This window comes from Mesoplodon densirostris, chromosome 5 (genome assembly GCF_025265405.1).
Source record: "Mesoplodon densirostris isolate mMesDen1 chromosome 5, mMesDen1 primary haplotype, whole genome shotgun sequence".
In the NCBI taxonomy this organism is placed as follows: Eukaryota; Metazoa; Chordata; class Mammalia; order Artiodactyla; family Ziphiidae; genus Mesoplodon; species Mesoplodon densirostris.
The window spans coordinates 55,712,041-55,735,536 of NC_082665.1; the positions used below are offsets into that span (position 1 = coordinate 55,712,041).

The 23,496-nt window shown below is 37.4% G+C and overlaps 2 protein-coding genes across 2 annotated transcripts in view; one reads left to right on the forward strand and one right to left on the reverse strand.

The window, feature by feature from the left end:
* Positions 1-22,179, reverse strand: part of IFT57 (intraflagellar transport 57) — a 60,330-nt gene extending 38,151 nt beyond the window's left edge. Inside the window, exons 1-5 of the mRNA XM_060098760.1 lie at positions 21,864-22,179; positions 19,221-19,383; positions 18,279-18,397; positions 14,287-14,377; positions 6,356-6,424 (exon numbers count right to left, since the gene is read on the reverse strand). Coding sequence (XP_059954743.1) covers positions 6,356-6,424; positions 14,287-14,377; positions 18,279-18,397; positions 19,221-19,383; positions 21,864-22,069 — 648 coding nt within the window. The 5' untranslated portion in view covers positions 22,070-22,179. The remainder of the gene's footprint in view (positions 1-6,355; positions 6,425-14,286; positions 14,378-18,278; positions 18,398-19,220; positions 19,384-21,863) is intronic.
* Positions 22,180-22,390: 211 nt separating this feature from the next.
* Positions 22,391-23,496, forward strand: part of HHLA2 (HHLA2 member of B7 family) — a 152,254-nt gene continuing 151,148 nt past the window's right edge. The window contains exon 1 of the mRNA XM_060099827.1: positions 22,391-22,566. The gene's annotated coding sequence lies outside the window, so the exon portion shown is untranslated. The remainder of the gene's footprint in view (positions 22,567-23,496) is intronic.

Sequence of the window (23,496 nt, forward strand, 5' to 3'; positions counted from 1 at the left end):
ATATGAGAGAGATTTCAAAGGCAGCATCCACAGGTCTCAGTAACTAGATGTCCTGGATGAAAATGAATCATTAGTCAGATATTCAAAGCACTAACACTGTTGGGGGGGATGGGTGGGGGTGGGTGTATTTAAAGATAGTACGTTTGCAGAGGAGGACTGAAAAAAATAACACATTCTGGGTATGCATCTAATATGCTGAATTACATAATAAATATAGGCTGTTAGTGTTGATTTAGGAAATACGACCTACTCGTTTATAAAAGGACGGCTTTCAAATGATTCCTGGAAAAAAAATCATTGTATTACTTTTCATTAAATTCCCCTTAGTCATTTCTGTAGGGGAGACCCTACGTGACAGCAGATTGAGTCCAGTGGGCCTTCAATAATAATTCATGTGATAGATTATGAAAATAAAGCCATGCTATCACCAGAGCTTCCTAATTTACATCAAAATGCAACCTTCTTGACAACTTATATGCTATGTAAGCTTCTTATTCAAAAATACTCATGGTGATCTAGAAATTTATTTGTATTGAGAGACTGGGGCTTTTTCTATTCTCCTATAACAGCTAAGAATGTTTGTAACTAATTCCAGTCTCTAGGAGAGGTAAAAAATTATACAAAATAAGAAATGCATCAAATGTATACTCTAGGCCAGCATCATGCTAGGTCTGGTGCCCAAGTTCTATTAATCTTAAAATAACCCTTGGTTGAATTGTGTCCCCGTCTTACAGACAAGAAAGCTGAGTTACAGAGAGGATAAATCGGTATGGCCACATGGCTAGTGACATGTGGTCAGGATTTTATCTAAGGCTGCTTTTCCACTGTAGCATTGACCTTGAAGGTATGGACTCAGAGCTAGAAGGGACCTTGAAAAGTCCTTGCTTCCTACTTCTTTCTAGGCTCACAATAAAACCACGAACAGAAATAAGGATCTTTCCTATTTCAAGTGTGCGTTCAAAAGCTACACTAAAGATCAAGTAAAACTCTCTTTTACACCCAGAAAGAACTGCCGTTTGAGCCTCCTCTGAGCAGTGAGGAGTACAGCTTTTTTCTCTAACCTACATTTCCTATTCACCTCCAGATGTAAAACTGATGGGGTGGTACGGGCTAGCTACCAGAGAAATAAAAGCATTTACTCAGCAATATGTTCCATCACACTCGAACATGTGGCGTTTTAATTGTTTCCTCTGTGAAACACCAACGATAGACTTCCCACAGTCAGAGCCCAGATAGGAGAACTCACACCCAAATGTTTCAGGAAAAGAGAAGAAAAAACATTTTCCTCGAGCAGGAATCAGAACCAGGGGCCTCCTATAGGGCATGTTATGTTGTAGAATGGCATTTTTTTTCCTGTATTAAGAAAGGACATTTTGTTGAAGAGTAAAGTGTAAATCATATGTAAAATGAGGAAAATGTAAAGTATTTAAGATATTAATCGAAGTAGATCCATCTTCTCCCCGTTTTGATCACAATATTGCAGCCTTGCCACAATGACATCCTAAACTAAAACTGAAATGATGATTTTTATTCTAAGCCCAGATTTTTACTTCCTTACAGCTTTTGCTTTTTAAGCTAAAAATTCTCTCATTCTTGGTACAATGAATTTTTTGCTAAGTAATTAGAAACCAATTGTGTTTAAACCTTTTGAGATAGTTGGTTTTATGCTGTATAACTCAGGATTTGGTTTCTAAAACCTCAAATTTAGCATCTCAAGGAAGAATGGTGTCTATGGCATGTTTGAAAAAAATGTTTTGAAATGAAGTGATGGGCATTTAAAAATAGAATTCAGAGAGCACACAGCTTCCCTCCCATCTTTTTTTTTCCACTGGGGGAGAAGAATGACACATCTGCATCATGCTGCCAGAACCTACTGCTGTTATTCTATTGAGCTTCCGAATGGAGGGGAGCTACAAAGACCACTCATAATTACAGCATAGTTACCATGAACATACAGGCACTTTCCAATCAGCATACTCAAGTTTGAAACAGAAATGACCCAGAACACCTGCCGAACACCTTGCCACCAGAGCCTTCCTTCCCTGCTCCCACCCCTCACATCTCTGAACATTCTACAGCACCCCTAACCCTCACAGGCTCTGCCCAACTGTCAGAGCTTTAATTCTGCACCAGTGTCCCTCCCACCACGGCCACTCTCAGGGACGCTTCCGCTCAATTTCAGATTTCAAGAACATTCAGAAGTCAGAGGGACAGAGAGAGTGTAGAACTTTATGGGCTAGCCTCAAAGACTAATATCCATCCACATTTTTTTCTTTCTAAGAAAAAATTCAAAATTTAAATAACTAACCTGCAAATCAAACTCTGGAAAAATAAAGCAATCCCTCACTAATTGCAGGAGTTATTATCTTGCAAAGTACAGGCATACCTCAGAGATAATGCAGGTTTGGTTCCAGACCACCTCAATAAAGTAAATATCACAATAAAGAAGCAAGTCACGCAAATTTTTTGGTTTCCCAGTGCATATAAAAGATATATTTACAATACACTGTAGTCTATTAAGTGTGCAATAGCATTATGCTAAAAACATAATGTATGTGCTTTAATTAAAAATATTTTATCACTAAAAATGCTAACCATCATCTGAGCCCTTAGCAAGCTGCAGTAGTAACATTAAAGATCACTGATCACAAATTGCTGTAACAAATATAATGATAATGAAAAACATTTTGAAACATTTGAAAACAATTTGAAACATTTTGAGAATTATCAAAGTGTGACACAGAGACACAGTGAGCAAATACTGTTGGAAAAATGGCACCAGTAGACTTGCTTGATGCAGGGTTGCCACAAAGTTTCAATTTGTAAAAAAATGCAGTATCTGCAAAGCACAATAAAGTGAAGCGCCACAAGATGAGGTATGCCTGTATTATTGGTAAAACCACAATGGGGTAACAGAATTGAAGGAAGAAATCACAGCAAAAATGGCTTTAAAATATTTTTAAACCTCAAAGTAAACAACTATTCTGAAAAACACCTGCTTCCAAACAACCAGTGCCATCACTATAAGCATTCGTGATTGATAGGAAGCGCCATTTTCTTAGAACACTGGTTTCAGTGCTCATGAAATACTGCTGCTGCGTTATGGTCTGATTAGGCAGACATCTTAAAGTTTAGTCAATGGGCACACAGCATCTCTTTACAAATTCTTCAAATTAGCGGTTACAGGCTTCAATTATGCAGTGGGAGTCAGGAAGCTAGACCTTTAGGGTGTCCCTTCAAGGAAGGACTTGCGCTCAGTTGCAGGCAAGGTGACCAGCAGCCGACTTCCGGCTGTCAGCTCCCTCGGGCTCTGTCCCAACTGCAGAGCCACCTTACCTGGGGCCGCGTCCTTTCCAGGGCAGACCGCCTCCAGCGACCGGCCCAGCAGGCAACACTTCTCACCCCGGCCTTTCACCATGAACATCTTGCATCCCAAACTCTGTCTCAGTGTCCACTTCCAGAGAACACAATCTGCAACATATGTCTCTTTCATTTACCTTTTCTCTTGCTCCATTTACCACAAATCTCAGGAAAATGCTCATGTACACCCAGCTTCTTGAGTCACCATGATACTTAAGGGCACACTTTTCAGGGCCTCGACTTTGCTTTATTTAATGAAAGAAAGGAATATAAGTAGATTTCTCCCTGCATTATCCTACACAGTACATAGAAGAGGACCCAATTATTGCTGGGAAGTTCTTTTCTCTATGAAGATTAAACTATACTTTCTCATAAAACTATAAATATAAAATAGCATTCATTCACATGTGTATTCATTCAACATTATTCAGTATTGAGCACTTTCTACACACCAGGCACAGGTGCAAAAGCAATTAAAAAAGCTTCTGCTCTAGATGAGTTTGCATTCTACTGGTTGAGATAGACAATAAACAAATCAGATGAATACAATGCCGAAGTCTGTGAAGAACAATAAAACAGGGGGAGGATTAGAGAATGACTGGAGAAACATCTATTGTTTCAAAACCACAGGTAGAGGGGGACTGTTGTAATCCGCACATTGCTGGGCTGGCACAGTCACGTATACATTTAGTACATCAATTTCCTAGATAGTATCCATCATTCTTGCTCTAGTGCAGAATTCATCACATCAACTTTAGTAAAATAATATTTCTCCTGCATTGTGAGACCACATGCTGCATGAAACACAAAATCTTAAATCTGTGTTACTAACCTATAGCGCAATTCTGTCTTGGAGAAAGAGCAGCCTGAGCCATTGCAAGCTGTAGTCAGATACAGCTGTCTCAGGCAGATGGCTTCAGTGGGCAACATCATAAACTTGCCAGATTTTTTAAAATATGAAAGGGTTTTCTGCCTCATTAGTACTTCATGGCTGACCATCCACAAACACCTGGTGTTCAGACTTCTTCCTCGTGTGAAAATGCAACCATACATAGTCTTAGTTCAAAAAGGTATATGTTACATAATTATTGTCCAAAGGATCTAATACCTAGATAATTATAAAGTCACAGGTAGGGGGAAAACACATCCTTACACAGCTTAATTGAAGTGAAAAATTGAAATCAGGACCAATAGGGACTTAGAGTAGTGGTAAAGGCAAGTTAAATCACTTTGCTCCTTCCCAATACTCAAACTACTTAGTCCAGAGGGAATTACAGGTAGCCTTTACCGGCCTCTATTTATACCATCAATATAAGAATGAAGAGTACAAATATCAGCTTCTTTCTAAGAATAACTGTGTATGCATCTCTACTTCTGTTTTTTTCTTCATACTTTAGAACTCTGTCATCACATCTTCAACACATACAGGAACACCAAGCACCATAGTGTCCTTGCTTAAGATAGGAATCTACCCCGTTGAACTCTTGTTTTAAGGTAAAGGAGAAAAAGCAATAGAATTGGGAGTTTGGAGAAACTGAGTTCAAATTAAGCCACTGTAATTTATTAGCTTTTTAAAAGATCAAACTGTCCCAAGGTGATAAATTTCAGTTTTTGTATCTGTAAAATGGAAATAACATCTTCTCAAATGCCTTACAAGGTCACTAAAAAACGTGTTTTAAAGTACTTTGAAAACTACAAAGTGATATGCAAATGTATTGTTACAACTGGAGTTTATCTGTTTGGATTTAAATGTTAACACATTATTCTGAAATAATTTTCAATTGAGCAACAAAAAATACATTCTTTCATTTAAGAAGCATTTATTCAGAATCTTCTGTGTTATACTATGGAGAATATAAAAAATGATAGTTATCCATGTTAGCAAAGAGCTTGTACAAGTCAGATTTGAGAGAAGGAATGTGGGGGGAAGGTGTGGTTTTGGTTTTTGCCAACACCTTTTAAGTACATTCTATGTGGCAGACATCGTTATAAATGCTTTAGACGTAGTAACTCTTTTAATCTTTAAAAACTCTACATAAAAGGTAATATTTTTATCCTCATTTTACAGATGAGAAAGATAAGGCACAAGAAGGCTGGAAACCTGCCAAAGGTCAGACAGCTAGTTAAATACTGAAAGTCTTAAAGTCAACTCACACACTCAGTCAAGTTAGCCACAACGTTATGTTATATTACACCTCAAGTTGGGCAGAAAATGCACACATATCATTAATAATAGTTACTAATGCTGACTAACAATACTAAGGCAGTGAATGATAAGTGAAGAGATCAGCGTGGGGTGAGGTGGCCAAGGAAGTCTTCATGACAGGAACCCAAAACTAGATCCAAACTTGTTGGTAGAATTGAGATAAGAATAATTAAATAAAGAACAAATAAGATTGTGTTTCATACATACTTTTTTGAGCATGCAATAGGTATCACTTTATTGAAATATAACATACATATAGGAAAATAGAAAAATCCCAAACGTACTTTTGAAATATCTCATTGAGTGGGTTCTCTTTTAGAGACTGGGTTTATTTCCTAATTAAAACAGAGCAAAAACTGACTTGAAGCAACATATGACTACCTATCCATATACCAGTCTTAATATAAACCATTTTATTTCAAAGAATTACCATTTGAGTATTTCCTATAATCAAGACCATTCAATACTGCCCATTATAATGGAAAATAACTTGAATTATTTATGTTTTTCCATAATAAAAAATAACATAAGGCAAATCAATTATTTCCAGTTTACATGAGAACCCTGAGTTGATATTCCATGGTATGGACAGAAGGCTTTCCCACTTGCCCCTCTGCTTTTTATATTTGCTATAATTAGAATATTGTATATATAGAAAAACAGCTTCGAGAGCTACTTTTCAAATGACACACAAAGCAGTGGCCAAGAATGATTTCTACTTGTTTCAATTTCCAGCAGAATATGTGTACTGACTGCTTGTTGGTCCTGTGTGTATCCCATGTAACTTACCAAGCGATAGGTCTGGGCCTTCAAAACGCTGAGATCAATAAAGTTTTCTTCATTGTCTGTCTCCTCTTCCTTAGAAAAATAAAAGAGTTTAAAAGTTAATAATTATAAAAGTTGTAATTAAAAAAGGTATTTTCAGATTTCACATACTTAATATGCTAAGCTCTATAGAGAGACTAATGCAGGAAAGGGTATTTAAAAGCCTAGTAGTGTGCATAAAGTAGGGCATAATGTTATCTGTTTTTTGATGTTTTGATGATGCCATTTAAAAATAGGACCTCTTTTAGAGTCACTGAAGAAAAGAAAAAAAGAGAGAAAGATGCCACTGCTGTGAAACTGGGGATAAATAAACATAAAAACATAACAAGAAACAGTTGCAAGTGGCATATCTGAAATAAAGAGACACTGGAAGGAGTTAATGGAAATTTTGAGTAACATGACTAAAATGGACAAAAATAAGAGGCTGACAGATATAGAATACTCTCACGTACTCCAGGGACCAATCACATTAATGTATATTTTTGACATCTCATCTTTTATATGCTCAAGTTTAAAGATATTAAATGTTAAATCTATATAAGGATGTAAAATATACACATGTAAGATACTAAACTTGTATCTTAGATATTAACTATCTAAAAGAAAAGTTCAGGTAGATTCTAAGCTAGTCCTGATTCCTAGCCCAACTGATATGGGGAATGGTGTCAGAAGTGACCCTTTGAGAATCAATCCCCTCTCCAATATACAGTAAATACAGAGTCTGAGCAGGTTCTCTAAGCATATACAACAAAACTTTAGCTCCCCTTTCTCTTCAAATGTCTTTGTGGTGACAAGTGACATAGTGGTTGAAACAAATTTAACAAGAATATCCAAAGCTTAAAGACATGGTAATAAAGCAAATGGAACTTGGCCCTGAAGTCTTGTACAGAAAAACAAAAAAAATAAGTGGGTGTTGTTTGGTGGACACTTTCACATGTAGAGTTGTACAAAAGCTGCAGTGGCAAATTTCAAAGATAACCCTTATCTTCAAGCACTTAGAAGTATCAAGCTTCTTTTCTGACCACAACACTGAGATTAGAAATCAATTACAGGAAAAAAACTGCATAAAACACAAACACATGGAGGCTAAAAAATATGTTACTAAATAATCAGTGGATCACTGAAGAAATCAATGAGGAAATCAAAAAATACGTAGAGACAAATGACAATGAAAACACAACAATCCAAAACTTATGGGATGCAGCCAAAGCAATTCTAAGAGGGAAGTTTACAGCAATACAATTCTACCTCAAGAAACAAGAAAATCTCAAATAACCTATCATTACATCTAAAGCAACTAGAGAAAGAAGACAAAACAAAACCCAAAGTTAGTAGAAGGAAAGAAATCATAAAGATCAGAGCAGAAATAAATGAAATAGAGACAAAGAAAACAATAGCAAAGATCAATGAAACTAAAAGCTGGTTCTTTGAGAAGATAAACAAAACTGATAAACCTTTAGCCAGGCTCATCAAGGAAAAGAGGGAGAAGATTCAAATCAACAAAATCTGAAATGAAAAAGGAGAAGTAACAACAGAAATACAAAGGATCATAAGAGACGACTACAAGCAACTATACACCAATAAAATGGACAACCCAGAAGAAACGGACAAGTTCTTAGAAAGCTACAACCTTCCAAGACTGAACCAGGAAAAAATATGAACAGACCAATCACAAGTACTGAAATTGAAACTGTGATTAAAAATCTCCCAACAAACAAAAGTCCAAGACCAAATGGCTTCACAGGTGAATTCTATCAAACATTTAGAGAAGAGTTAACACCTACCTTTCTGAAACTCTTCCAAAAAATTACAGAGGGAAGAACACTCCCAAGCTCATTTGACAAGGCCACCATCACCCTAATACCAAAACCAGACAAAGATACCACAAAAAGAGAAAACTACAGGCCAATATCAGTGATGAACACAGACACAAAAATCCCCAACAAAACACCAGCAAACCAAATCCAATAACACATTAAAAGGATCATACACCCTGATCAAGTGGGATTTATCCCAGAGATGCAAGGATTCTTCAACATATGCAAATCAATCAATGTGATACATCGCATTAAGAAATTGAAGAATAAAAACCATATGATCATCTCAATAGATGCAGAAAAAGCTTTTGACAAAGTTCAATCCCATTTGTGATAAAAACTCTCCACAAAGTGGGCTTAAAGAGAACCTACCTCAACATAATAAAAGCCATATACAACAAACCCACAGCAAACATCATACTCAATGGTGAAAAGCTGAAAGCATTTCCTCTAAGATCAGAAACAAGACAAGGATGTCCACTCTCACCACTATTATTCAACATACTTTTGGAAGTCCTAGCCATGGCAATCAGAAAAGAAAAGGAAATTAAAAGAATCCAAATTGAAAAAGAAGAAGTAAAATTGTCACTGTTTGCAGATGACGTGATACTATACATAGAAAATCCTAAAGATGCTACCAGAAAACTACTAGAGCTCATCAATGAATTGAGTAAAGCTGCAGGATATAAAATTAATACACAGAAATCTCTTGCATTCCTATAGACTAACGATGAAAGATCAGAAAGAGAGATTAAGGAAACAATCCCATTTACCATTGCATCAAAAAGAATAAAATACCTAGGAATAAACCTACCTAAGGAGGCAAAAGACCTGTACTCATAAAACTATAAAACACCGATGAAAGAAATCAAAGATGATACAAACATATGGAGAGATACACCATGTTCTTGGATTGGAAGAATCAGTATTGTGAAAATGACTGTACTACCCAAAGCAATCTACAGATTCAACACAGTCCCTTTCAAATTATCAAGGGCATTTTTCACAGAACTAGAACAAAAAAATTTTACACTTTGTGTGGAAACACAAAAGACCCCAAAGAGCAAAAGCAATCTTAGAAAGAAAAACAGAGCTGGAGGAAGCAGGCTCCAAGACTTCAGACAATACTACAAAGCTACAGTTATCAAGACAGTATGGTACTGGCAAAATACAGGAATATAGATCAATGGAACAGGATAGAAAGTCTAGAGATAAACCCACACACCTATGGCCACCTAATCTGTGACAAAGGAGGCAAGAATATACAATGGAGAAAAGACAGTCTCTTCAATAAATGGTGCTGGGAAAACTAGACAGCTACATGTAAAAGAATGAAATTAGAATACTCCTTAACACCATACACAAAAATAAACTCAAAATGGATTAGAGACCTAAATGTAAGGCTGGATACTGTAAAACTCTAAGAGGAAAATATAGGCAGAACACTCTTTGACATAAATCACAGGAAGATCTTTTTTGACCTACCTCCTAGAGTAAGAAAATAAAAACAAAAATAAACAAATGGGACCTAATGAAACTTACAAGCTTTTGCAGAGCAAAGGAAACCATAAACAAAACGAAAAGACAACCCTCAGAATAGGAGAAAATATTTGCAAATGAAGCAACTGACAAGGGATTAATCTCCAAAATATACAAACAGCTCATGCAGCTCAATATCAAAAAAACAAACAACCCAATCAAAAAATGGGCAGAAGACCTAAATAGACATTTCTCCAAAGAAGACATACAGATGGCCAACAAACAGATGAAAAGCTGCTCAACATCACTAATTATTAGAGAAGTGCAAATCAAAACTACAGTGAAGTATAACCTCACACCGGTCAGAATGGACATCATCAAAAAATCTACAAACAATAAATGCTGGAGAGTGTGGAGAGAAGGGAACCCTCCTACACTGTTGGTTGGAATGTAAATTGGTGCAGCTGCTATGGAGAACAGTATGGTGGTTCCTTAAAAAGCTAAAACTAGAGCTTCCATATGACCCAGAATCCCACTCCTAGGCATATATCTGGAGAAAACCTTAATTCAAAAGGGTGCACACACCCCAATGTTCATTGCAGCATTATTTACAATAGCCAAGACATGGAAGCAACCTAAATGTCAGTCATCAGAGGAATGGATAAAGAAGATGTGGTACATATATACAATGGAACATTACTCAGCCATAAAAAGGAATAAAATTGGGTCATTTGTAGAGGCATGGATGGACCTAGAGAGTGTCAGACAGAGTGAAGTGAGTCAGAAAGAGAAAAACAAATATCGTATGATATCGCTTATATGTGGAATCTAGAAAAATGGTAGATATGAACTTATTTGCAAAGCAGAAATAGAGTCACAGACGTAGAGAACAAACGTATGGTTACCAAGGGGGTTAGGAGGGGTGGGATGAATTGGGAGATTGTGACTGACATATATACACTGCTATGTATAAAATGGATAACTAATGAGAACCTACTGTATAGCACAGGGAACTCTACTCAGTGCTCTGTGGTGACCTAAATGGGAAGGAAAACTAAAGAAGAGTGGATATATGTATATGTATGACGGATTCACTTTGCTGTACAGCAAGAAACTAACACAACATTGTAAAGCAACTATACTCCAGTAAAAATTAATAAAAGAAATTAAAAAACAGAAGTATGTAAGACAGTGGTTCTCAAAATGTGGTTCTTAGACAGGCAGCATCAGCATCAGCATCAGCATCACCTGGGAGCTTGTGAAAATGTAAGGCTCCATCCCAGAGCTACTCAGAAAGTAGAATATCTGGGAGTAGGGCCACTAAAATAAGATAGGGGAACTCTGCTAATCTTTGGGAAACTGGAAAGATTTTAGTAAAACATGAAACAATATAAATGCAGATTCCATACACTCAACTAACGTTCATATTTTTGGGGATGGGGGCAGTGGGGCATAGAGGTGTAGACAAAACTGATCTGTTTACATGTTAAATCTTAAGCACACATGCAGAGCCACACCTTTGAGAAACAGCTCAGTCTATCCTGTGTTTGCACTAATGATGGTCTACTTAACCAGAGCAAATGATTGAAATGCCAGTGACTTAGCGCCCATGGGAGAAGAGACAAGTTTAATGTTTTTATAATAACCTAATCGGTACTATTTACATAGGTGATCAATAAATACTTGTTGAATTGTGGTGGCCTGAACACTCATAGGCAAAAAGCTTTAACAGTAGGTACTAGAAAAAGGATTTAAGTTACTAAATATTATTAAGAAAGCATTTGAAAGGAATTTGAATATAAACAGACTCAAAAATAGTTTTAAAATAAATTAAGAGGATTTTAATCTCAGTAATTTAGAAGGCACTCAACAATTTCCTGTCATTTCTTTGCCTAATATGTATCCTCTTAATTATTTTATTGCCCATTACTAAGGATATGATTATATACTGTGAGAACATCCTGTGAGAATATTCTTTGAAAATATTCTGTGTCGTGATCCCAATCCTCCCTCCCTTCCTCTCTGCCTCTCTCTCTCCCTCCTTCCCTCTCTCTCTCTCACTTTCTTTCTTTCCAATGTGTCCTATCTTTATTTGGCCAGTCTAAAACTGAAGGTTTCGAGTTCCTTGTTGATTATAGACTAACTTTACTCTGTCAGAAATGATCTTTACCATCCTTGAGCTACCCCACAAACTGGCAACAAAATGAAGTACTATCCCACCAGCCAAAAGCTTTTTGGCACTGATCCAGCTCTCTTTAGCAAGAGGAATGGGAGAGGTAAGAGAGGGCTCCTTAGGATAATATAATGACAATAAGGAAGAAAGGAAAGAAAAAAATTCAAGAGACATGACAGCCTCAGAGGCAACCGCCTGAGGAAGGCCTTCAGCTTGATCTTATGACAGTAGAAGGTCTCTACTTCACAGTTGGCAAGAAATGTGTGAAGAGGCTGCTTTCTAGTTTGTTTCTCTAATTCACACAAACAATAATGCTGCTTTGAACTTTAAATGGTTCTCAGAAAAAAAAAAAGCTATAATTTCTAAATGTTACAAGCAATATGCTGACAGGTGATTTTTGGTCAAATATTTAATGAACACCTACTATGCACCAGGCACTGCATAATAAACTGGAGATACAAAAAACGTGCAAAATTGGTTTCTGCCCTTATAGAGTTTTCCTTCTGATGAGTAGGTTTTCTTCCTTTTTTCCGCCTGAGTAGCAGTTTTGAGTTATAGGTCTTTGAAGCTAAATATTGATGCACTAGGACCAGGTATCTGTAGATAAGCTATTTACTAATAACTAATAAACAGTAACTAAGAAGACAAGATGAGGAAGATACCTGAGTAAAATAAGTGAGATGAACAACTGGGACTATGTGAAGACTTAAAATTTTCTGAGCCTGAATGGAAAGATCTATTACACAAAGTATAAAGTCTAAACTTAAAACGCCCAAAATGATCTGGACCTGTTCTATCTTCCCAGTTAATCTTAAGCCACCCTCCCACTCACTTAGGAGATCCGGCCACTGTGGTTTTCTCTCAGTTCCTTGGTCATGCTAAGCTCCTTCCTGCCTCAGAGTTTTTGTACATCCAGCACCATCAGGTTCTTGCCCAGTGCCTGCTACATAACAGATGCTCAGTACACATGAATGACTACATTTTTACCTTAACTTTAAAAATTTATCACATTAAGAAAGATACCTTTTAAATTGATTAGTTTTATAGTGGTCTTTTTCCTTCTATAAATAGCAGTCATCTTTTTAATACATATGGTTTAAAATATTTCTACTGCTAATAATATACATGTTAAAAACTTTGAAGATATAAAGATGTATAGAAGAGAAAATAATCATCCATAATCCCTCTACCCATATATAACTAATGTTAATATATTAATATTTTTCTTTTTCTTCATATTTTATATAGCTGAGTTTATGCATATAGTATAAGTTGTCATCCTCATGTCAGTAACATTTCTTTGTAAACAATTTTTTTTTTTTTTTTTTTTTTTTTTTTTGCGGTACGTGGGCCTCTCACTGTTGTGGCCTCTCCCATTGTGGAGCACAGGCTCCAGACGCGCAGGCTCAGCAGCCATGGCTCACGGGCCCAGCCGCTCTGCGGCATGTGGGATCTTCCCGGACCGCGGCACGAACCCGTGTCCCCTGCATCAGCAGGCGGGCTCTCAACCACTGCACCACCAGGGAAGCCCTTCTTTGTAAACAATTTTTAATGGCTATATGATATTCTACTATCTGATATAGTCTAATTTATTTAATGGTTATTTTCATCATTCACTATAAAATAATGCAGTGATTAATATCTTTGCAGCATATAGTACCTTAATAAATTACTTTAAGCTGAAATACAGAATATACTTTCTGTGGATTCAAAAAATCACCTGAAAATTTTAATTGGTTTATGACAGTAAAATACACTACAAAGTTTTTTTCCCTGCCATTTTAATTTCAAATCATATGTACAATTCCTAAAACATCAGGGTCAATCCATATCTGGTTCTGAGGAAAAGCTCTTTTTCTCCACCATTTTCCTAGTCTAGTCTGTTGTAGAGACGTGAACATTTAATTTCACACTATGGATAGAAATGTTAAGTATATGGATAGGCCCAGAGGCTGCCAAACAATTTAAATAATGTTGGTATGTATAAGTATTTTTTAAGTTCCTGCAGGGTGGTCTTCATCCTAATTTTAGAAGCATAAAGGAGTTCCTGAGAAATGAATGGTATTCTTATGAAGCAGAATGTATTAATCCTAAATTCTATTGCTCTCTTCTAAATTCTTTATTATTTATGGCCTATTTAAGATCATGAATGGTTGTTAATAAAATGTTAACCCATATAACTAGTGGTCTACTACTCCGTGTCTACATTTGAAGAACCTCTGCTAAAATTCAGACCTCAATCATTACAGAACATGAGCCTTAACTTAATTAAAGGTCTAAACAATTGATACTTGGCACTCTATTCAAAAGCTTTTCTTCTCTAGAAACAATGAAATAAAATATATTCCAGAAAATGGAAGTCTAGGAGAATTAAGGGAAATGAATCCAATGGTGAAAATGAACAAAAAGTTCAGCAAGACACATACCACAAATTCTTCATCCACTTTATTTAATGTTAATTCTGCATCATCTTCTGCAACAGTTTCTTCTTCTAATTCTTCCACTGGGTATGTTGGTCTAAAATAATAAAGCTTAACATGAGATGAGAGTAAAAAAACAAAACATTTCAGCAGAGCAAAAGGCATAATGTGAATATTAAGGATCCCCCCGCTACACCAGTTCTGGTCCTTTTTCACCTGCCCCCTTTTCCAGAATCACTGTTAAATGTTTCACGTATCCTTCCTGAAACCTTCTATGTAAAGAAGCAAAAATGTTTACCTCCAAATTTGAAGAATCAAGTACATAAATGGGATGATACCATGCATACTGTTAGCCAACCTACTTTCTTTACTTACTAATATACCACACTTAAGTACATATACAGTTGACTCTTGAACAACATGGGTTTGAATTGCATGGTTCTATTTACACAGAGATTTTTTTCAATAGTAAATACTACACTGCTATACGTTTTGTGGTAGATTGAATCTGCAGATGCAGAACTATGGATTTGGAGGGACGGCTTATAAGGAAGGCCTACTACAAGTTATATATGGATTTTCCACAGCCTTAAGCTCTGCATCGTTCAAAGGTCAAGTGTACAACTTCCCCCCACCGCCCCCAACATACCTGCACTGTATTCCACTGAACCATAAGTCATATGACTAGCAATCTCTGGCTGAAAATTGACGTTGTTTCTAGTTTCTTTACTAGACAATACTGAAAAGAGCATCCTTATACATTTATCATTTATGTATATCATTTAAAATAAATTTGTACAAGTATAAGGGCTGGGTCGACAACTTTGTACATTTTATTGTTTTGCTCGATATTGTTAAAACCAGCTTCCAAAACGTTACCCTAATTTACACTCGCAACAACGGGGGCTCTGTTTCCATACATTCGCCAATATGATAAACATCTGCCAATATGGTAAACAAACTTTAATCTTTGCCAATCATCTAAGTGAAAAAACCTCACTCTTGTTTTAACTGCATTTCTTTCACATGAGAGTGGTTGAATACCTCTTCATGTTTCAATTGGTTATGTGTGTTTTTCAGTGAAATGCATATTTATGCCCTCTGCCCTTGTGTATGTATATTAAGAAAATTAATGCTTTGCCTAACTGTGTTAAGAATATTTTTCTTATTTATTTCTTATACCCTTAGCTATTCAGGACTGTTACAATTCTTATTACATAGATTTAGCAACATTTTCTTGCATGGGTCCTAGCTTTAACATCATATACATAAGGCTTTTCCATCACATGACACATCCCATATCCCCTTTGGTCTTTCAGCACTCCTATAGTTTCATTTTTCACATTTACGTCTTTGATCAATCTGAAGTTTATTTAAAAAAATGTTTAATGTATTTATTTATTCATTTATTTTTGGCTGAATTGGGTCTTCATTGCTGCGCATGGGCTTTCTCTAGTTGTGGCAAGCAGGGGCTACCCTTTGTTGCAGTGTGCAGACTTCTCATTGCAGTGGCTTCTCTTACTGCAGAGCACAGGCTCTAGGCGTGTGGGCTTCAGTAGTTGTGGCTTGCGGGCTGTAGAGCACAGGCTCAGTAGTTGTGGCACATGGGCTTAGTTGTTCCGTGGCACGTGGGATCTTCCTGGACCAGGGCTCAAACCTGTGTCCCCTGCACTGGCAGGCAGATTCTTAACCACTGCACCACCAGGGAAGTCCTGAAATTTATTTTGATACAGGTAATAAGAAGGACTCCAGCTTTGTTCTTATTTCCAAAATCTAAAGAGTGGTCCTAACACTAAGTATTGAACACTCTTTTCTCCATCAAGATTAATGACACATATTTCCCATACTGAAAATACTCAAAAGTATTTGGGGACTTCCCTGGTGGTCCAGTGGTAAAGAATCCGCCTTCCAATGCAGGGGATGGGGATTCTATCCCTGGTCAGGGAACTAAGATCCCAAATGCCACAGGGCAACTAAAACCGCGTGCCACAACTGCTGAGCTCATGTGCCTTAACTAGAACCCGTGGGCCGGAAACTATAGAGCTCACGTGCTCTGGACCCTGTGTGCCACAACTACAGAGCCCACGCGCCCTGGAACCTATGTGCCACAACTAGTGAAGAGAAAAAACCCACACACCACAACTAGAGAGAAGCCTGCATGCCACAAAGAAAGATCCTGCATGCCTCAATGAAGATCCCGTGTGCCGCAACTAAGACCCAATGAAGCAAAAATAAATAAAATTAAAAAAATAAATCCTAAAAAAAAAAGTATTTGCATTTATTTCTGGAAAGTTATTTTAAAAATCCATACCTCAGGTTAACAAAATACAAAAACCGACATTTAATATTAAGGAAGTAAAGTACTACAAACCAAATCAATCTTCTTAAAGAATAATATCCTTTTTTTTTTAACTAGTTAGAACTAGATAATATCTTAAAGGCAATGCTATCCTAGGATTTCTACATTTTCTAGGGTTTGTTTTAGCATATTTAGATACATAAAATAAGCATCTATAAACACGTAACTTCTACGTCACTTACATATCACATAGTTGATATATTCTCTAATCCCTATTTTCAATGTTTCCCCCTGCTTTCCCCCCATGTATATACGGTCCCTATAAATTATACAAATCACAATCCATGGCCAAGAATAAGATATGCTAAGAAACAAAGGAAGTACCAAATTATCTATTTAATTTGGTACTTTGTTTCTTAGCATATCTTATTCTTGGTCACGCATTGTGGTTCGTATAATTTATAGGAACCGTATATACATGGGGGGAAGATACCAATTGGTTATCTTAGTGGTTAAGATACCAATAATTTCTGGTGAATTTAGAATTCATTAGGCAATAGATTTAATAATTTAAAAAAATGCCAAATGCAGGATATCTCATAACTTTTCATGGAATCTAATAAAGAAGTAATGTAGATTATGTACTCATTCTTCACACTGCACTAAGTGGTACTGTTTGGGTTGGAGTGTATGAAATTACCACTTTTTTTTAGTTCAAAAATAGATGAATATTGGTAACTTCATATGGTTCAACCTGATGATAACCTAAGTCAAGTAAGTTTTTAAAAGTATTCATTATTCAATAGAGAGTAGATAACTTTCCTGAAAGAATGTAACTGAATATACATTAAAATATACAAACACTATATACAACTTTCCAAGAAGTTAGTTCTAATCCAAATTCACTGCTTGCTCATGTTTTTACCTGAATAATGCCTTCCACAGTCTCTAACCTATCAATAATCCCAATCTCCAAAGGACCAAATTTATATATTTTCTAATTATAACCTATACAAATTGACAGTTTCTTAATATTTTATTCCCTTATCCATGTGGTCAACATTTATTGAGCATCTATGATATATCAAATGCTATGTTAACTGCCATAGAGTACATACAAAGATTTCATAATTTCTAGCAAGAAAGTCAGACATGTAAACAAATGACTTTAATACCATGGTATAGATACAACAACAGAAATATAAACACATCACAGGTCAGAGAAAGAAGCAATGAACAATGTCTAACAGAGTGTCAGGTGGCTTCTTCAGTATTATTCTTGCCCAGTCACTATAAACAAAGGAGAAAATCCCACTTAAAATACTATATTAATTTCCATTTTTTTCCTTAAATCTGTAGCTATCATTTACCCCCATGTATATACTATCTTTGGTTGTATAAATAAATATATGCAAAGAAACTTTTAAAAAATTTCCTAAATTGACCAGGATATACAGTTACAGTTAAATCCTTAATGATTATATATCTGAACTGGGAAGGGACACAATATCAGAACTGGTTTTGAAGATACCAGATATTCCAATTTTGTCTATACTAACTTTTCTAATTAAGTGTGGCATTTTCAGTTTAGAACAGTCAAGAAGAAATACTTCCTATCAGTTCAATTAAATAGCTCTGAACCCTTAGAACAAAAAGCTATGCACATAAAATTACTGTTGCCAGGTTGGGTAATTTTTACCTTTTCCAAGTGAAACCAATATATTTTAATGCTTCTTCGGCTAAACAGTCAAGAACGTAGCATACATGCTCTCCATAACCCGATTTTAATTTTGAAGGAGGAAAATCTGCAGTTCTCCCCTGAAATACAAAAGATAAACTGGGTATAACTTGTTATTTATATTGCAAATGTCAAAATATTTTAAGCAAAGTACTGTTGAATAAATGTATCACTTCTCTATTCTTCAAATATGATTTAAAATAACTAATTACATTGCTTCTTAGAAATCCATCTCTTTAGTCTTTTTTTTTTTTAATCCATTGGTACAGAAATACTAAAGGAAAATGAAGATGTTTTACTGTCAAAAGTATCAAATTAAAAGGCAATAACCTCATGACAGCAGAATAAATCACCGATCTTGTTAGGGTGAAAATTCAGTATAACCACTAGGTTGGTATCATATCATTAAACAAGGATGAAGTGATTCACTTGTCAAAAATCAATAACATGTGCGCCAAAAATTCTTACTGCTTGTCCCCAGGAAAAGTCAGAAAAGTACAACTGCTATCATGGTCTATTAAATCAAAGTTCCTTTTCAAAATACAGTGTTCCAGCTTCCTAGTTTTTAGTCATTTTTTAGAAGGAGAACTAAGTATCCATAAATTTATCTCCAAGACATATCAAGATTAAGAAAAATATTATTACTTTGGGCTATAATGTGTGCACATTAAATATGTTTAGAAGTGGCATTAATGTTATAATATCAACCATTCTGAGACGATTTTACCTGAAAAATAAATCTAGATATATATATACATATATACACATATATATGCACGTGTGTATATATAGTTATTCAAAGAGAATTCTTCTAAAAGGCTAGCATTTATGTGGCTGTATTACCAATATTAAAAATGTCCTAACTTGAGAACATGCAGAAAGAAGAGAGTTGTTTACACTTACGAATGATCGAAGTTCAGATAATATGTTAGAGATTGTTGCATTAGGGTCATCATATTCTTGAGGCTGCTCAAAGGGGTGTCCTGCTTTATTAATCAACCAAGCAGCAAGAGTGCAAAACATGTAGAACTGTTCCCCAGGATTGGTAGGCAGTGCAAAATAGTGTCTGTTTCAAAAGAAGGGGGGAGGGCAGAATATGAAATAGTTCAAACAAGTCCATAGTAGCTAAAGGAGCTAAATCCACAATTGCCAAAGGATTTTTTCTCCAAATGTCTTTAACAACAAAACACATTGATAATTCACTCTTTGAAGTTTCTAGTAAACCACAACACCCACATTAAAGTTTTTAATCAACAGGATAAGGGTAATTACTACTGGACACAAAAAACCGAGCATGTAGAACTTTGGCCAAAATCATTTATGTGTCAGGAATAATGAAGAAGAGAGTACTTCCAGAAAATGGTCATTTGGAATTAAGAGATGCTCAGAGTTTAAAAGACCTTAATGATTATTCACTATGCATTTTTACATTTTTTACAATGTCACTGTTATCTTTGCTTACTGATTCTAACCTATCCTCTAGGTTAAACAGTTGTTCTCATCTTGGCTGCATACTGAATCACTTGAGGAGCTTGTCAAACTATTGATACCTTACTAAAAATTGCTTCTTCCCTCGCAGATTAAATCAGAACTTCTGGGAGTGAAGCCCCAGTATGGGCATGTTTCAAAAGCTTCCTAGGTGGTTCTAAGGTGCAGCCAGGAGTAAGAACCACTGCGTTTGTATCACATCCCCAGTCTAACAAACATTTGTTGGCTTTAGGTTAAATCCCCAGCCTACTAAAAATAGCCCTATGAGGGTCAACATGATTTGTGCCTAAACATATCAGGAATAAAACCTGCTAGCACAGCATTTGTCAGTTTGATCAAAGATCTCACTTTGCTTTTATGTGTAGCTATCACTATTGTGTTTACATTTGGATTTATAGATATTATAACTATTTTTCATAAGAATCAGCCGTCTACTCCTTCCTGTTTCCAAAACTTTTCCTGCAGGGTAAGTGCAAATGTTCTGAAAGATAACAGAAAGCTGGGAAGAAAAAAAGGCCATGAAGTCCTTCCAGGTAGGTGTGTTCACCCACTACTAACAACTCATCTTTTCCGTATCAGCTGATAACAACTCCAAGACAGAGGAATAGATAATGATAAATACTGTAGACCTAGGACAGTGGTTCTCAAACTTTAGCAGGCATCAGAATCACCTGGAAGGCTTGTTAAAACAGACTTCTGGGCCCCACCCCTAGGATTTCTGATACACTAGACCAGGGAAAGGGCCTGTGGGACTGCACTTCTAATAAGTTCCCAGGTGATACTGATTCTGCTGGTCTGTTGACTGCACTTTGAGAACCATTAAACTAGGATATTTCCATGCAAATCCATGACTCAAAGTACCCTGCTGAACTCCTGAGGAAATAGTATAGGATTATATCAATAGAACCTTAAGGCCTTTCTTTTAGTTTGAAAAATATACTTGGAGAAAAAAAAAACACATTTTTATTAACATAGAAGATGTTGGTTGTTTATATTATCCTATTCATTTAAGTAATAACTTCCAATCCTACAATTTCTATCATGAATCAAGCAACAATGATTCTTCCTCTAACTTTTCTCCGATTATGGACTGGCTTAGCAATATGGGCAGTTTACATGAAGCCTACATATCTTCTAATGTGGGTTATTGGAAGAGAGCAAGAAATGAGATCCAAACTGTCAAGGGAAATTATTTGAGACTAGCTGTAGCCTTTAAGAGAAAGTATTACAAATTCTTGATCTAAAATAAACACAAAAAATTAAGTAAGTACTAATGTGAAGGAAAGCTATAAAACTTATTTATGAGGCTATCACTAAGCTACACTGACTGGAAGAGAAAGTGCTGGCTGTCCACTATCTTCAGTAACTAATGCCAGTGGCTTCAGGATGATGGACTTATTCCCCACCAGAACAGGGCAGGCCTTTGGGTTCTATGAGAGAGAGACAATTCCAGTAATTGTCACTTCATTTGTCTTTTTCACTTCTCAGTTTCCGAGAATACTGTTACTGCAAAGGCAGAAGTCTTTTAAACCAAAGCAATTAGTGAACAAGTTTATTAACTGCATACAAAGTGCTCAGCAAGGTCTAGGTACCCACAGTTACAAGTTGCAGGGACAGGCTCTCAAGGAGGAAAACAAAAACTAGAGATAGATCTAAATTGATAATGGCATTCATCTTTCGGGATGAGATTATGAGTGACTGCAGTACTATTTTTACACATTTTCTTGTGTTTTCTGAGTTTTCTATGAGGTTGTTTTATTACGTTTATAATCCGAAAAAAAATGTGTTTTATGGAGCTGCGTGTGTGCTCTAGGCAAGCTGTCTTCCAATCCTATCTGTAGTTCCAAAACTTTACTCTCCCTACAAAAATACTTAGTCTAAGCTCCGTGAGTAGTACGGCCCTCCGTCGCCAAGTTTGGGGTGAAGTGCCCTTTCCTGCGTAGGAAGACGGAGGCAAATGCTCGCTAACTCGCGCTTGGCGTTCCCCCGAAGGCCGGAGGAAGGCATCTCCCCAGAGCCCAGCCGGTATCCAGGCGCTCGGGGGACGAGGGCACCCACCTGGACGGGGGCTTCAGGTTGTTTTTCCGGAGGAGATCCTCCTCATAGCGGAGCAACTTCAGCTTCTCCACCAGGTCCTCCATCACCACGAACATGTGGTAGGCCGCGCCGGGGCCCCGTTCCACGACCACATCCCCTGCCCCTTCGCCGCGGGACCGAGACACCCCATCCTCTAAACCCGACGGCGTGACCACTGCCGCTGCCATCGCGGAACAGACAGAAAGAGTCCAGCGTCAGCTCCGGCCCACAGACCTCCGCGGCCTGCGCTGGCACAGCCAGGACCTCCGCGGCCGGTTACCAGGCGACCGCCGGGCAACCCATCACCAGGGAAACTAGACTCCGCCTCCTTCCCACCTAGTCTCTTCTAAATTCCCTCCAACCAGGGCAGGCTCCCTGGATGACGTCACGTGTGGCCCCCGCCCCTTCCCCGCCTCTAGGGAGATGGTGGCTGTGAGACAGCTCCGCGCCGTGGGGGCGTGGCGTTCTCCTACTCACGTTAGGCCACGCTTCCTCCCGCTGCAATTTAAACACCGAGGAGGGTCCGCGGGCGTTTCTGCTGTGCGCTCCTGGTGGTCCTTAGCAGGCTTTAGGGGGCTTGGGCCGTTGGTTGCCAAGGGCCCCTGAGTCGGAGTGTGAGTCAGCTGGTAGCAGTTAAAAAGAGTAAAGGGAGACGTGCAGTATTGAAGGCTACGCTAGCCTGCTGGTATGTTTTTTACTTTTCTTTTCAAAACTGAAAGTTTTTCACAGTTGTAAAGATAGTCGATATCAAAGGTTTCCCCTTACCTCAGGAGCTTTCCAACGAGAATTTTCATTAATCTTTCTCTCAGTCGGGAATGCTGTGTTTAACAATATATTGTAAGATTTGAAGTATTGTAATTCTCCGCTGTTACTCCAGGGCTGGGAAAAGTTGTTGGTTGGGAGGGGGTGGGGAAGAAGAAAGGCTGAGGATAAGCAGAAAGGAGGCATGAGGAAGGATTTGTTCTACCTCAGAAATAAGAACTCTAAACTCACATCCTGCTGCTTAATCTGTTTCAAGCCCATTACACGTAGTATAAAGTTTGGGGGTTCCTTGTTAAAAATCAACAAAATAAAGGAGATAATCTTGAAAGGAATTTCCCTGCGCTATAACTCTTAAGTGTGGCTAAAGACAGAGTGTTAACTACTGTACTGTGCAGCTGTTGACCTGGAAAATACAAGAAAGGGCGTAATTGACCATAGCTTTACAGTTGTCAAAAAGAGTTTGTGTATCAAGCAGATTTCCTACCAGCTACATAAAAAATGAGGTAAGTGGTGGATGCTGGAGGTTTCCTGGGAGAAGAAAACGTATGGCAAGAGGTTGAATGTATGTTTGTATTTATGTGAATTTTTTTTTTTTTTTTTTTTTTTTTTTCTTTTTGCGGTATGTGGGCCTCTCACTGTTGTGGCCTCTCCTGTTGCGGAGATGCGCAGGCCCAGCGGCCATGGCTCACGGGCCCAGCCGCTCCGCGGCATATGGGATCCTCCCAGACCGGGGCACGAACCCGTATCCCCTGCATCGGCAGGCGGACTCTTAACCACTGCGCCACCAGGGAGGCCCTATTTATGTGATTTTTGATCTCTGATCTCCTGTATCTGCTACTAGAGAACATAGAAG